The 16,908-nt window shown below is 43.5% G+C and overlaps 1 protein-coding gene across 1 annotated transcript in view; it reads right to left on the bottom strand.

The window, feature by feature from the left end:
* Positions 1-16,908, bottom strand: part of CUL9 (cullin 9) — a 308,998-nt gene that overhangs the window by 83,464 nt on the left and 208,626 nt on the right. Inside the window, exon 33 of the mRNA XM_030195702.1 lies at positions 4,130-4,294. Within this exon, the coding sequence (XP_030051562.1) occupies positions 4,130-4,294 (165 nt within the window). The remainder of the gene's footprint in view (positions 1-4,129; positions 4,295-16,908) is intronic.

Genomic DNA, 16,908 nt, shown 5'->3' with positions numbered 1-16,908 from the left:
GAGGGATGAACCCGAATTCCCTCCTCTCTTTGAGAGGCCGCTACCACTACCATAACCTTGGAAAAGGTGCGTGGATCTGTGGTCAGTCCGAAAGGCAACGCCCGGAACTGCGCCACAACACCGCAAACCGCAAGAATCTCTGATGTGGAGACCAAATCGGAATATAAAGATAGGCCTCTGAGGTCCAATGCAGTCAGAAACTCCTGAGGCTGCACTGCCGCAATTACCGCCTGGAGAGTTTCCATGCAAAAATGGCAAACCCTGAGGAAGTGATTCACCTTCTGGAGGTTGAGAACGGGTCTGAATGATCCTCCTTTCTTCGGAACCATGAAAAATATGGAATATCGACATGTGCGTTCTTCGAGCTTCGGCATAGGCACTACGGCTCCAATGGCCATTAGGTCTCGTAAAGAGGTTAGCACTGTAGCCCGCTTGGCAGAAGTAGTGCACTGGGACTCCAAGAAAGAATATCCAACCTGTGCGGCAAATTCTATTTTGTAGCCTTCTTTGATGACTTCGAGAACCCACTGATCCGATGTAATCTTGGTCCACTCTTGGTAAAAGAGAGTCAACTGACCCCCCCCCCTCCCCATTTTTAAATCCAAAGAGTGGGCTGGCGCCCCGTCATTGGGAAGGACGAGCGGCAGTTCCCTGCCTTGTTCCAGACCCTGATCCTCTTTTGTCAGTATGAAAGGAATTCCGCTATTGAAACCGAGGCCGCTGAAAAGTTGAAGAATGTCTACCTAGTCGATAACGTCTGGATTCTCGAAACAGAGATCTCGAAGCTCCTGAGCGAGACGAGGATTTGGGCTTGTCCTCCGGAAGCCGCTATGATTTGGAGTCCCCCAAATCCTTAACAATCTTTTCCAAATCCTCTCCAAAAAGAAGTTTACCCCAAAAAAGTAACTTAGTAAGACGCTGCTTAGATGCCATGTCTGCAGGCCAATGTCGCAGCCATAGCAATCTACGAGAGGTGACTGCCAAAACCATCAGTTTTGCTGAGGCTCTCACCAAATCATATAATGCGTCCACCAGGTGCACTAGAGCTGCCTCCATCTTAGGAACGACCGCCACCTGGCAGGAAGTCTCCAGTTCCTGATCTGCAGACTGCTGTAACCAATCAAGGGAAGCCCGGGCTGCGTAAGAACTGCACACAGAAGCTTTAAGGACCAAGGCCGAAACCTCAAAGGCTCGCTTCAGTGTCGCTTCCAGCCGTCTGTCTTGCAAGTCTTTTAACGCAACCCTCCCTTTCACAGGTAGTTTTCTTGGTGACGGCCGTTACCAAGGAATCAACGCAGGGAAGCTCAAATCCTTCCGCCTGACTGTTCTGCACAGGATATAAATGAGACATAGCCTTAGCCACCCATAAAGTTGCATTCGGCTCCAACCACTGCGCCATGATGATCTCCTGGAAGGCCTCAAAAGTACATAAGTATATAAGTATTGCCATACTGGGGCAGACCAAAGGTCCATCAAGTCCAGCATCCTGTTTCCAACAGTGGCCAATCCAGGTCACAAATACCTGGCAAGATCCCCCCAAAAAGTACAAAACATTTAATGCTGCTTATCCCAGAAATATTTTCCACAAGTCCAATTTAATAACGGTCTATGGACTTTTCCTTTAGAAAGCCGTCCAAACCTTTTTAAAACTCTGCTAAGATAACCGCCTTTACCACATTTTCTAGCAACGAATTCCAGACTTGAATTACACACCAAGTAAAGAAAGATTTTCTCTGATTTGTTTTAAATTTACTACTTTGTAGCTTCATCGCACGCCCCCTAGTCCTAGTATTTTTGTAAAGCGTAAACAGAAGCTTCATGTCCACCCATTCCACTCCACTGTTTATTTTATAGACCTCTATCATATCTCCCCTCAGCCGTCTTTTCTCCAAGCTAAAGAGCCCCAGTCACTTTAGCCTTTCCTCATAGTGAAGTCGTCCCATCCCATTTATCATTTTCATCACCCTTCTCTGCACCTTTTCTAATTCCACTACATCTTTTTTGAGGTGCGGCGACCAGAATTGAACACAATATTTGAGGTGCGGTCGCACCATGGAGTAATACAATGGCATTATAACGTCCTCATTTTTGTTTTCCATTCATTTCTTAATAATACCTAACATTCTCATGCACCGGGAAGGCCTTGGATGGTCTCCTTGTGCTAGCCATGCACACGTTCACAGTAGCAGGCTACTTGTGCTGCAGAGTCCTCAATGTGTAAAACTTCCAGGATAGAAGAAATGAGGGAGGAAAGTTCCTCCCTGTGAAAAATCCGTACGCCGAAGTATCATCTGGCTCCTCCATGATGATCTCCCCTCTTCCAAATCCTCCGTTCCTGCGGCCCTCAGGGAAGCTCCTGAACACCCAGGAAGAGAGGGGGCTAGTGAAAGCAGCCCAACTGAACCCGCATCTGACCCAGAATCCAGCCATCTGCGCTTGCTAGTCTGATCCAGCACAAAAGGCATGAGATTTCTACCTGTACCCTCCAGGAAAAAAGCCAGTTGCCCTAGACCCCCAGTCGGAGGCGGAAGGGTGAGTTACAGCAAATAAGCCTGATGAAGTAACAGGATGAACTCAGGCAAAAACCCTGCTCCTGCATCAGCCAAACTCACCTTCACCACAGAGTGAGCCCCCCCAGCAGCGCTAGAAGGAACAACCGACCCCCCCTAGCAGAATCTTTGCCACCCAAACAGGCCGAATCTCGCAGTTTTGGGGTCGTGGAAGCATTAAAGCACGCCAGAGAACCGGGGGAAGAAACTGAGGGAATTTCCAAAATGGCAACTGCATGGGCGATCCTGGTGCTGGAAACCGCCATTCCTGAAGAAAACATCCCTGAATCTCCTCCGCCTGAGTTGGAGCAGCCCGTGCTACAAACGCCCGCCGTCGACCTGCGCTTCCCACATCGGGAACAGCGCTTAACATTTTCAGCCATCATAGAAACAGGCACGGCCGCAGCGAGGATGGAGGAAACTGAATAGTAGCTGCACTCAAAAATCGCTGAGTCCACAGAAAGTCCCTCCAAAGTCAGATTCCTGCCTCTCCTGATCAAAACTGCCTCCACCTCGGTAGAGGGAAACTCACGTTCAAAAAAAGGTAGGTTTATCGCACTGCTTGAACCACTCAGTCTCTGTTCCTTTTTTTGGGGTGTGTGTGAGGAAGTTAGCAGAGAGAAATTGTAAGGCTCAGGGAGAAAGGAACTATCTGTAGGGTGAAGCAGGGATAGGCAGGAAAGCCAGTATGCTTCCAAGGGGGTCAGAGACCACACACACTCCCCTGGTCTCAACTGGCTACCAAGCCCAGGAGACTGCAAAGGCCCTGAGAATCCAGAAACTGGGACAGGACCGTCTACCACCTGCTGGAGATAGAGCTATACTAAATAGCTTAGTGGCTGGCTGGCTGGCTGGTATAGCTTCCATCTCCACCTGCTGGTAGACGGACACAACCCACTGGTTTCTGGATTCATTTGCTGATGACACTATGGCAGTGGATTTAGCTCTCCGCAGGAGAGAAGGGTATGTGGATTTAGCTCTCCGCAGGAGAGGAGGGTATGAGGATAGCTCTCCGCAGGAGAGGAGGGTATGTGGATTTAGCTCTCCGCAGGAGAGGAGGGTATGTGGATTTAGCACTAGCAGGAGAGGAGGTTATGTGGATTTAGCTCTCTGCAGGAGAGGAGGGTATGTGGATTTAGCTCTCTGCAGGAGAGGAGGGTATGTGGTGGGACTGCACTTAGATGTTGGGTCAATGACTGACCCTGCTCTTTTACATAATTGAATTGCTATACCCCCACTTTCACCCTAACTCCGTCCTGTACCACAGTTTAGACTGACGTTTGGAAGGTTTCACCTGACATAAGATATTCAGAGGCTCTTGCAAAAGACCCATCACCCCTTCACACTGCTCCTCATATCTTTGCCATTTCATTTAATATTTATAATCTGCTTGTTTGTACATTTCTAAGTATCTCACAATATCTTATAAAACATTCAGATATAAAAAACACAGCAGTTATCTTGTTTAATGTGTGTGTGTGTGTTATCTTGTAAAATTGTACATGTTGTTTGCCGCTGAGAGACTAAATCAGGGAATGCAGCTTTAAAATAAATAAACCAGTCCAGGAGCAGAGACTGACCTCAGGGAAACTGCAGCTGAAGCAGGATAGCCAGCAGCACTTAGAGCAGGCCTCAGCACTGCCCAGGCCCTCCTTATATAGGATCTGATCACAGCCCTGAGGGTTGGTGCACCAAGTGAGATTAGAGCAACACTCCACATAACCTCGCAGCACGGCCTTCTCATACTGAGGACACAAAAGAAGAAGAAAACAAAATACAGCAAAGCTGCTTCAGTTTTATCAGCATATGACAAACTATATTTTCTACTACATTCTCACCCAGAATCCATTGTCTGTTGAATACACAGAATCTATTTACTGAAAGCAGGCATCAGAGGGTACAAACCCAGCAAAGAAAAATATCCAACAGAAGGTGATTCCCAAACCAAAAGCAACAGTGAGGTGGGCCTCAGATGGAACAGAAAGGCGGAGGCCAGGATCAGAGGAAGCAAATTTCATAAGAAAACATACACATATAAGAATAAAAATATAATGACCTAGAAAGGGTTGGTGGAGGAGTGGCCTAGTGGTTAGGGTGGTGGACTTTGGTCCTGGGGTACTGAGGAACTGAGTTCAATTTCCACTTCAGGCACAGGCAGCTCCTTGTGACTCTGGGCAAGTCACTTAACCCTCTATTGCCCCATGTAAGCCGCATTGAGCCTGCCATGAGTGGGAAAGCGCAGGGTACAAATGTAACAAAAATAAAATAGATACTATTGGAGAGTCTGACGTCCTGCATGTACATGCACATGTACGTGCAGGACGTCAGACTCACAGAAGCAGAAGCCTGCGTGGCCACATTGGTGATCTGCGAGGGCCGACTTCTACATGGAATGTTGCTAGTCGAATAGCAACATTCCATGTAGAATCTCCAATAGTAGCAACAGTGGAGGAGTGGCCGAGTGGTTAGGGTGGTGGACTTTGGTCCTGGGGAACTGAGGAACTGAGTTGGATTCCCACTTCAGGCATAGGCAGCTCCTTGTGACTCTGGGCAAGTCACTTAACCCTCCATTGCCCCATGTAAGCCGCATTGAGTCTGCCATGAGTGGGAAAGCGCAGGGTACAAATGTAACAACAACAAAAAAAAGACATACACAGATACACAGCACAATGCTTCCTGTAGTAACAGATAAAATGCAGTGTTTTGTATTTTACATAATTATGGACTTTAAAGTTTTCTTTCCAAATATATTTTTGTACATAGATATGTTGTGTTTTTTATCTGTTAGGAAGCAGCATTCTTGTTCATCCATGTTTAGATTAACTGCATTTTTATTAGCAACATGTACTATATGCTTATGGTATGCAATTATTGTGTTCATCATTTTGTTTTTTTTATGTGAATGATTGCATCTATATGTGTCCCCAATCAATACACATTTCTTAGCGATTTGACACTATTATAAATTGCAGCTGTTGTTATTTATCATATCCCTGAGAGCTGCTTTCTCAGACCTGCTGCTTAGCTGTAGTTCTTACAGTGCTGCTGTCATCTGCACTGTGTTTTCTGGGCTTGGGACCACACTCCGCCCACTTTGAGACATCAGACGCCGTTCTCCTTTTGAGGCGGCGTCTAGCAGCATGCCACCAGTGGCTCACCAACTAAGGCACAAGACGAAGGAGAGCACATTAGTGTGATCCTTTGCACGGCAACATGAGCGGTGACGGTAGGGTGTTATATACTAGCTTTTTTCTTTATTGATTTTTTTAACAGTTTTTAATTTTTTTTTAACGTAACTGGTTGCTGTTGTTTTAATTGTCTAGTGGATACAATGGCTTGACTTTTGGTCATGTCTAGCTTAAATATCACAGACACCGAGACGCTACTCATTTTCCAGTTCCAAAGGATATGTATGCATTGAATTATAGTAGACGAATGAAATCAGTTAGGACTACCAGAACTTTAATTGACTCTTCCTTGGTGATGTCACATCATATAGAAGTGATTTGTGGAAACAGACCTTCATCTCGGAAAAAACTGTTAGGTTGTCAAAACTATAACTTAAAACCGATTCCATCATGATGTCAAAATTCTTTGCCTGATTTTGATTCTGTACTATCTATTCCATCCTGCTATTTCAGTTCTAGGTAAGTAAATAACAAACCTGAGTCATTGAAAGATTTTATAGGGGACTCTGATCTAGGTTTAGCTTTTATTGTTGAAAATGGGTTAGCTGACTTTTCTGCTCCTATAATTAAACACTTGTATCCCCCGGGGTATTCTATAGCTTATTCATCTCAGAAGTTAAAGTTGGCAGGGGGAGTGGGGGGTTGGCTGTTATTTATTTGTTACATTTGTACCCCACATTTCCCCACCTATTTGCAGGCTCAATGTGGCTTACATAATACTGTAAAGGCGTTCGCCAGTCGGTTGATAGCAAATACTACTACTACTATTTAGCATTTCTATAGCGCTACAAGGCATACGCAGCGCTGCACAAACATAGAAGAAAGACAGTCCCTGCTCAAAGAGCTTACAATCTAATAGACAAAAAATAAATAAAGTAAGCAAATCAAATCAATTAATGTGAACGGGAAGGAAGAGAGGAGGGTAGGTGGAGGCGAGTGGTTACAAGTGGTTACGAGTCAAAAGCAATGTTAAAGAGGTGGGCTTTCAGTCTAGATTTAAAGGTGGCCAAGGATGGGGCAAGACGTAGGGGCTCAGGAAGTTTATTCCAGGCGTAGGGTGCAGCGAGACAGAAGGCGCGAAGTCTGGAGTTGGCAGTAGTGGAGAAGGGAACAGATAAGAAGGATTTATCCATGGAGCGGAGTGCACGGGAAGGGGTGTAGGGAAGGACAAGTGTGGAGAGATACTGGGGAGCAGCAGAGTGAGTACATTTATAGGTTAGTAGAAGAAGTTTGAACAGGATGCGAAAACGGATAGGGAGCCAGTGAAGGGTCTTGAGGAGAGGGGTAGTATGAGTAAAGCGACCCTGGTGGAAGATGAGACGGGCAGCAGAGTTTTGAACCGACTGGAGAGGGGAGAGGTGACTAAGTGGGAGGCCAGCAAGAAGCAGATTGCAGTAGTCTAGACGAGAGGTGACAAGGGTGTGGATGAGGGTTTTGGTAGAGTGCTCGGAAAGAAAGGGGCGGATTTTACGGATGTTGTAAAGAAAGAAACGACAGGTCTTGGCGGTCTGCTGGATATGAGCAGAGAAGGAAAGAGAAGAGTCAAAGATGACCCCAAGGTTTCGAGCTGAGGAGACAGGGAGAATGAGAGAGCCATCAACAGAAATAGAAAACGGGGGGAGCGGGGAGGTGGGTTTGGGGGGGAAAATGAGAAGCTCGGTTTTGGTCATATTTAATTTCAGGTGGCGTTGAGACATCCAGGCAGCAATGTCAGACAAGCACGCTGAAACTTTGGTTTGGATGCAAGGTGAGATATCAGGGGTAGAAAGGTAGATTTGGGAATCATCAGCATAGAGATGGTAGGAAAAGCCATGGGATGAGATTAATGAACCAAGGGAAGAAGTGTAGATAGAAAAGAGGAGGGGACCAAGAACAGAACCCTGAGGTACGCCGACAGGCAGAGGGATAGAAGTAGAAGAGGATCCACCAGAGTGAACACTAAAGGTGCGGAGGGAGAGGTAGGAAGAGAACCAGGAAAGGACAGAGCCCTGGAATCCAAGTGAGGACAGGGTATCGAGAAGTATGTTGTGATCGACAGTGTCAAAAGCAGCGGAAAGATCAAGAAGAATGAGGATGGAATATTGACCTCTGGATTTAGCCAGTAATAGGTCATTGGAGACTTTAGTAAGCGCAGTTTCGGTTGAGTGGAGAGGGCGAAAACCAGATTGTAATGGGTCAAGAATAGCATGTAAGGAGAGAAAATCAAGGCAGCGGCGGTGAACAGCACGCTCAAGTAATTTGGAGAGAAAAGGAAGGAGGGAGATGGGTCGGTAATTAGAGGGACAAGTAGGGTCAAGTGAAGGCTTCTTAAGGAGAGGTGTTACCACAGCATGTTTAAAGTCAGCAGGGACAGTCGCAGTGGAAAGTGAGAGGTTGAGAATGTGACAGATAAAAGGAATAAGAGTAGGAGAGATGGCATTAAGAAGATGGGTGGGAATGGGATCAGAGGAACAGGTGGTACATTTTGAGGAAGAAAGGAGAAGTGTAGTTTCCTCAATAGTAACTTCAGGAAAGGAGGAAAGGGAATGAGGGGAAGGAGAGAGAGGGGAACGGACTAGTGGAGGGAGAGCTGGTGAGGTAGAGAAAGCAAGGTTTATCTTTTGAACCTTGTTGTGAAAGAATTCAGCAAGGGTCTGAGGAGATAATGAAGGGGGAGTTGGGGGAGGGGGCACCTTGAGGAGAGAGTTCAATGTGGTGAAGAGAAGTCGAGGATTAGAGCCAAGAGAGTTGGTCAGTTGGATATAATAATCCTGTTTGGCACGTAAAAGAGCAGATTGGAAGGAGGTCAGCATGAACTTAAAGTGTAAGAAATCAGCAAGGGCCCGAGATTTCCGCCAGAGGCGTTCGGCGGAGCGGGTACAGGAACGTAGGTAGCGGATATTAGAAGTCAGCCAAGGTTGGGGTTTTGTACGCCTTACAGGGCGGGTCATCAAAGGTGCAAGAGTGTCTAAGGCAGAGGATAGAGTATTGTTGTAAGAAGAAACAGCCTCGTTGACAGACGTGGATGGTGCCACAGTAGAGAGGAGGTTTGAAACATGGGAGGATAGAGATGAAGGGTCAATATCGTGAAGATTCCTAGATAAATTAGATAGGATAGGACGGGACTGGGAGGGAGGAGATTTAAGTGTGAAAGTTATAAGATGGTGATCAGAGGAGGGATGATCAGAGGCAAGGAAACTAGAAGGTGAACAGTTGGAGGAGAAGATGAGATCAAGACAGTGACCATTTTGATGAGTGGGGGAGGTGGAGCATAGTTTGAGATTAAAGGAGGACGTTAAAGCGAGTAACTTGGAAATATAAGAGTTGGAAGGATCATTAGCAGGAATATTACATAAGTACATAAGTAGTGCCATACTGGGAAAGACCAAAGGTCCATCTAGCCCAGCATCCTGTCACCGACAGTGGCCAATCTAGGTCAAGGGCACCTGGCACGCTCCCCAAACGTAAAAACATTCCAGACAAGTTATACCTAAAAATGCGGAATTTTTCCAAGTCCATTTAATAGCGGTCTATGGACTTGTCCTTTAGGAATCTATCTAACCCCTTTTTAAACTCCGTCAAGCTAACCGCCCGTACCACGTTCTCCGGCAACGAATTCCAGAGTCTAATTACACGTTGGGTGAAGAAAAATTTTCTCCGATTCGTTTTAAATTTACCACACTGTAGCTTCAACTCATGCCCTCTAGTCCTAGTATTTATGGATAGCGTGAACAGTCGCTTCACATCCACCCGATCCATTCCACTCATTATTTTATACACTTCTATCATATCTCCCCTCAGCCGTCTCTTCTCCAAGCTGAAAAGCCCTAGCCTTCTCAGCCTCTCTTCATAGGAAAGTCGTCCCATCCCCACTATCATTTTCGTCGCCCTTCGCTGTACCTTTTCCAATTCTACTATATCTTTTTTGAGATACGGAGACCAGTACTGAACACAATACTCCAGGTGTGGTCGCACCATGGAGCGATACAACGGCATTATTGTTGGAATGTAATTGTATTTTACATGCATTGCCTGTCACCTATTATTTCTCTGTGATTACTCTGTGACCTCTGATGTGAATTACTTAGAGAGGTCACACAGCTATGCAACTTCCTGTGGGGGTTAGATGCAGCAGATGCAGCACATGGAGCACATGGAGCTCATGATCTCTCCTAACCTGAGAGGATCTATGGTGGTGTGAGCATCCATTACCATCTAAGCACATGGAAAGAGCTGATAATACAAATGTATAGTAATATGTATATATAAGCCTGTCTGATTATAATCTAACTACAAACTGTGAGTAAACAGATGTTTTGTTACTTCAACTTTAAAGTGACTCAGCAGTGAATTATTCAGGGGTGAATGAGAGAGAGATGAAGAAAGAAATTAACATTTCTAAAGCTGAAGCTGTGTGTACTAAAATCTGCTAATTATTTACTACAAATAATCCAACAAAAGGGTTATGGGCCCAGGGTCCAGGAATTGAAAAAGAAGAGAAATATTACCAGGCAGAAAAAAAGGCCACATTTTTCTCTTAAGTTTTAAAGGAAAGATTCAGTCTGTCTCTCTCTCCCCCCACACAGCAGACAGAAGGCTAAGAAAATGGCTGAGGGAAGAAATTCACCATTGTTCTATTCTCTCAAGGTGCCTAAATTAACTGAGTTTAATTATCGGCAGTGGGAACTAAGATTCATATGTCTCCTTCGAGCAAAAAGATTGAATATATGCTTAGACCAAGACAGAACAGCTGAAAATATGGCTGAATGGGACAATGCAAACTATTATGTGAAGTGCATGCTTTTGGAAGCTCTCTCAGAGAAACAAGCCATATTAGTGGAGGGAAAAGATACACCAAAGGACATTTTATATAAACTGAGAACTATGTATGCAACTACATATGCAAAGCAGCAACCAATTTGGTTAGCAGAGTTGAATGAAACCAAATTAAGGGATAAAAGTAAATGTAATGATCACATTATGCATCTTATGTCTTCATTTCAAAAGCTAGAACTTTCTGGAATTCCCATGTGTGATGCATTGAAAAGAGCATTTCTTTTTACCTCACTATCAAAGAAGTTTGATGTTTTTAGGTCTGTAAATGAGGCCATTGAAGGGCAATCTTTTGAACAGGCAACATCAAAACTAAGGCAGGAATGCATAATAAATGATTCTGAGGAGATGTGTTCTCAAAGCAAGTCAGAGAGAAATGAAACAAATTTCTTGGCAAAGAACAGAGGAAGGCGGAGCTATGGGAAAACTCCACCCAAGGGCAAGCTGATTTGCTACTCATGTGGAAAGGAGGGACATGTATCTAAATGGTGTAAGGAAACACAAAACACTCCCTCTAGCTCACCTAAGCCAATGGAACTAAAGAATTTTCAAACCAGGAAATGTATGAAGGACAAAGATAAACACAAGGGCTTTCTAATGACAGAAAAATCTTTGACTATGGTAAATAATAATTCAAATGAAAGTACTTGGATTTTGGATTCGGGGAGCACATGCCATTTAACCAATTGTAAGGATTTCTTTCAGGAAATGTGTCCAGAGGAAGGTATTCTTAAAACTGCAAACGCAGGGACTGCTAAGATCCAAGCAAAAGGTATTGGATTCTTAAAATGCAAAGTGTCTAATGAAGTTAAAGAAATTCCTGTAAGTGATGTCTTGTATATTCCCCAAGCAGTTTGCAATATGCTTAGTGTATCTACATTAGATAAGAAGGGATTTGCGATTCATTTTGAAAACAGTAAGTGCACAATCTCTAAAAATGATGAAGTGTATGCTGAAGCTTTTATGCATAATGATGTTTATAAACTGAGCATTTCAGGTGAAGCCTCACATATGGCGCAAGTAAGGAAGAATGATGGTAAATGTAGTCTGGAAATCTGGCATCGCCGCCTGGGACATCGTGATTCTAAGGTGATCCAGGATCTTTACAGTAAGCAACTGGCCACCGGCATTCAGATAAGTGCAGATGCTGGTAAAATTGAGAAATGCATAGACTGTGTTACTCAAAAAGGTGTGAGACCCTCATTTCCTGCATACACAGGAAATAGGAGTAATAAAGTACTGGACTTAATACACAGTGACTTATGTGGACCGTTTAATATCCCATCATTGGGAAATAACAGATTTGTGCTAATATTCTTGGATGATTTCTCTAGATATTGTGTGGCCTATTTGCTGAAAGAGAAAAGTCAAGTCACAGACATGCTGAAGAAATACGTAGCCATGGTGAGCAATAAATTTGAAAGAAAACCAAAGGTTCTTCAGACCGACAATGGTGGTGAGTTCACTTCGCAAAGCATGCGCACATTTCTAGAACAAGAAGGCATTCAACATATCACAACAGTAGCTTATACACCAGAGCAAAATTCTGTTGCAGAGAGAAAATTTAGGTCACTTGTGGAAATGACCAGATGTATGCTGTCAGATAGCAATCTCCCTAAAAGACTATGGGGGGAAGCCATTCTCACAGCAGTGTACCTACAAAACAGAATGCCAACTAAAGGCGCTGAGCGCACACCACATGAGACATGGCATGGTAGGAAGCCAAACCTGTCACACATAAGAACATTTGGAAGTACAGCATATGCTCATGTACCAAAGCAAAGAAGGCATAAGCTGGATTCCACAACAGAAAGGGGCATTTTAGTTGGCTATGCTCCAGGACACAAAGGATATAGAATTTTGAATCTGAAAACTGGCATTGTTGGCATAAGACATGTTACATATTTTGATGAAAACAAAAGGGTTGATAAAGGCTGGATTATCCCAGATGAGCCTTATCATCCAGAATATGAAACTAGAACCATAATAGACATGCCAGTGTATATAAATGCCATACCAAGGCAGATGTCTGAAAGCAACTCACCTGTATCTAACGAGGAACAGGCAGAGGAAGCAGACACAGAAAGGATCATTGAAGAAGACAGTACAGTTGGAGAAGGGGAATCAATTGGAGAAGAACTCTCAGATTTAGAGGATGCAGAAAGGTCAGACCAACCTGTTGTCAGACGCTCATCCAGGGAAAACAAAGGTGTTCCACCCCCAAGACTGTCTTACCTAACAAAGTCAGCAGAAGCTCAAGAGCCCTTAACATGGGATGAGATTGAGAAAATGCCAGCAGAAGAAGCTGCTGAATGGCGTAAAGCTGCACAAGAAGAAATTGATGCATTGGATAAAAATAATACTTGGATTCTTACAAAATTACCTCCTGGCAAGAAAGCTATAGGATGCAAATGGGTATTCAAGTTAAAAAGGAATGCACAAGGAAAAGTGGAAAGGTATAAAGCCAGATTAGTCGCAAAGGGATATCTTCAAAAATATGGAGAAGATTTTGATGAAGTGTTTGCACCTGTAGTGAAACACACGACAATCAGAACACTTCTGAGCATTGCAGTCTCAAAAGGCATGCAAGTCAACCACATTGATGTGAAAACAGCATTTCTTCACGGAGAAATAACTGAAGACTTGTACATGGAACAGCCAACAGGTTTCATAAATACAAAACAAAGACAGCTAGTGTGTAAATTAAACAAAGGTCTTTATGGATTAAAGCAAAGTGCAAAATGTTGGAATGACAAATTGCATGAAATATTGACAAATTTAGGATTTAAGCAAGGTGAAGCAGATAAATGCTTGTACACTAGGTGCACAAATGGACAATATGCATACATTTTAGCTTTTGTTGATGATCTGCTCATTGCAAGCAAAAGTGAGCAAGAGTACAAGGACATTGTAAAGTGTTTAAACCACAATGTTGAGATAAAAGAACTTGGTAATGTGTCATACTATCTTGGTATAGAAATTGAGAAACAAAATGATGGTTCTTATCTTCTAAGCCAGAAGCAGAAAATAAATGAGCTTATTGAAAGTTTAGGTATGCAAGATGCCCAAGTTGTAAGCACTCCCATGATCACTGATTTTCTGAAGGATGAAACAGTAAGAGAACCTTTACCAGATAACATCCAATATAGATCAGCCATAGGTAAGCTTTTATATCTAGCTACCACATACAGGGCTGATATAGCAAATGCAGTAGGAATTTTGAGCAGAAGGGTCAGCTCACCTACCAAATCAGATTGGACTGCAGTTAAAAGGATGGTAAGGTATTTAAAGGGTACCATTGATTGTAAATTAAAGATTTCAGCCAATAGTAATCCAAAACTAATATGTTACTGTGATTCAGATTGGGCAGGGGATCATTCTGATTATAAATCCACAAGTGGATATGTGTTTATGTATGGAAATGTACAAATTTCATGGGCCAGTCATAAACAAAGTATTGTGAGTCTGTCTTCTACAGAAGCTGAATATGTGGCAGTATCGGAAGCGTGCAGAGAACTGATGTGGATTGAAAAACTTTTGCTGGATTTTGGAATAGCTGAAAAGAGACCAATCCAGATAATGGAAGATAATCAGAGCTGCATCCGACTGTCACAGAATGACAAGGTTCAGTCACGCACCAAGCACATCGCAACGAAATACCACAACGTGCGAGAGTTGGCGAAAGAAGGGGTCATCAGTCTACACTATTGTCACACCAGTGAGATGACAGCTGACATCATGACCAAACCATTACCCAGAGAACATTTTGTGAATCTGCGTATAAAGCTTGGACTTTGTATGAATAAATAATTGCATGACAGTTATGCATGAGAAGGGGTTTGTTGGAATGTAATTGTATTTTACATGCATTGCCTGTCACCTATTATTTCTCTGTGATTACTCTGTGACCTCTGATGTGAATTACTTAGAGAGGTCACACAGCTATGCAACTTCCTGTGGGGGTTAGATGCAGCAGATGCAGCACATGGAGCACATGGAGCTCATGATCTCTCCTAACCTGAGAGGATCTATGGTGGTGTGAGCATCCATTACCATCTAAGCACATGGAAAGAGCTGATAATACAAATGTATAGTAATATGTATATATAAGCCTGTCTGATTATAATCTAACTACAAACTGTGAGTAAACAGATGTTTTGTTACTTCAACTTTAAAGTGACTCAGCAGTGAATTATTCAGGGGTGAATGAGAGAGAGATGAAGAAAGAAATTAACATTTCTAAAGCTGAAGCTGTGTGTACTAAAATCTGCTAATTATTTACTACAAATAATCCAACAATTATAACATCCGCACACCTGGACTCCATACCCTTCCTAATAACACCCAACATTCTATTCGCTTTCCTAGCCGCAGCAGCACACTGAGCAGAAGGTTTCAGCGTATCATCGACGACGACACCCAGATCCCTTTCTTGATCCGTAACTCCTAACGCGGAACCTTGCAAGACGTAGCTATAATTCGGGTTCCTCTTACCCACATGCATCACTTTGCACTTGTCAACATTGAACTTCATCTGCCACTTGCACGCCCATTCTCCCAGTCTCGCAAGGTCCTCCTGTAATCGTTCACATTCCTCCTGCGACTTGACGACCCTGAATAATTTTGTGTCATCGGCGAATTTAATTACCTCACTAGTTATTCCCATCTCTAGGTCATTTATAAATACATTAAAAAGCAACGGACCCAGCACAGACCCCTGCGGGACCCCACTAACTACCCTCCTCCACTGAGAATACTGGCCACGCAATCCTACTCTCTGCTTCCTATCTTTCAACCAGTTCTTAATCCATAATAATACCCTACCTCCGATTCCATGACTCTGCAATTTCTTCAGGAGTCTTTCGTGCGGCACTTTGTCAAACGCCTTCTGAAAATCCAGATATACAATATCAACCGGCTCCCCATTGTCCACATGTTTGCTTACCCCCTCAAAAAAATGCATTAGATTGGTGAGGCAAGACTTCCCTTCACTAAATCCGTGCTGACTTTGTCTCATCAGTCCATGTTTTTGTATATGCTCTGCAATTTTATTCTTGATAATAGCCTCCACCATCTTGCCCGGCACCGACGTCAGACTCATCGGTCTATAATTTCCCGGATCTCCTCTGGAACCCTTCTTAAAAATCGGAGTAACATTGGCTACCCTCCAGTCTTCCGGTACTACACTCGATTTTAGGGACAGATTGCATATTTCTAACAGTAGCTCCGCAAGTTCATTTTTTAGTTCTATTAATACTCTGGGATGAATACCATCAGGTCCCGGTGATTTACTACTCTTCAGCTTGCTGAACTGACCCATTACATCCTCCAAGGATGAGAGAGGGGGAGGAAGGATCATGGAAGAAGGCAAGCCAGGCGTCAAAGTCACTGAGAAAGGATGAAAGGGACTTATCAGGGGGACGATAAATGACCGCTATTCGAAGAGGCAGAGGAAACGGCGGATAGAGTGGACTTCAAAGGAGGAAAAACAGTGAGATTGAGGTGGAAGAAGGGGTTGAAATCTGGAGGAGGGAGAGAGAAGTAGCCCAACACCGCCCCCACGGCCAGCAGGGCGAGGAGTATGTGAAAATATATAACCGCCATGGCACAGGGCTGCGACTGAAGCAGAGTCATCAGGTCAAATGAGGATACCCCAGGATTATAAGGATTTTTGTCTGCATCTGTAGTTTATACTTATATGTCGTTAGGTTTAGAGACAATGCTCTGTCAAATGTCTGCCTCTAATGCTGCTAACTCACTATGTTTTCTATTAGCTTAAAGAGCACCTGGGGATCGGTCCTCAATATTTCATATGTTATATGAGCAGATTGTTGATGCGAATACTAGACTTTCAAAGTTGGGGATTTTAATTTGCACTTTGACAATGTTAGTGATAGTTCTTGTAAGAGATTTCTTAACTTATCTAAATGATCTGCAATTTGATAATCGCATCATAACTTCCACCCATGAGAAAGGTCATATGTTAGATTTAGTGTCTGCTAATGATGATTCTTTGTTGATCTTCATTGAATGGGAGCCAGTGTTATAGTCTGACTATTACTGTTGTACTTTTACTCTGAATTTTTCAACCTCTCAACCAAACTCTAATTATTTTCAAAATACTCGGGTTGGGAGAGGGAAAATTGATAAAGTATCTTACTGGTCTTTGGTTAGTTCTCTTTTAGACACAACTGGAACCGACCAGAAATTTTATTTACAAATTGGAAGTTTTCCACTCTGAAAATCCAAGATATTGTGGCCCCTGAACATTTTGTATGGGTCAAGACAAAGGCCAAGTTTCCATGGTTTACTCTTGAACCTTTGGAGCTAAAAAGACATTGTTGTAAGTTAGAACGTAG

Source organism: Microcaecilia unicolor, chromosome 3, assembly GCF_901765095.1.
Source record: "Microcaecilia unicolor chromosome 3, aMicUni1.1, whole genome shotgun sequence".
NCBI classification, from domain to species: Eukaryota; Metazoa; Chordata; class Amphibia; order Gymnophiona; family Siphonopidae; genus Microcaecilia; species Microcaecilia unicolor.
This window is presented reverse-complemented; position numbering and strand designations above follow the sequence as displayed.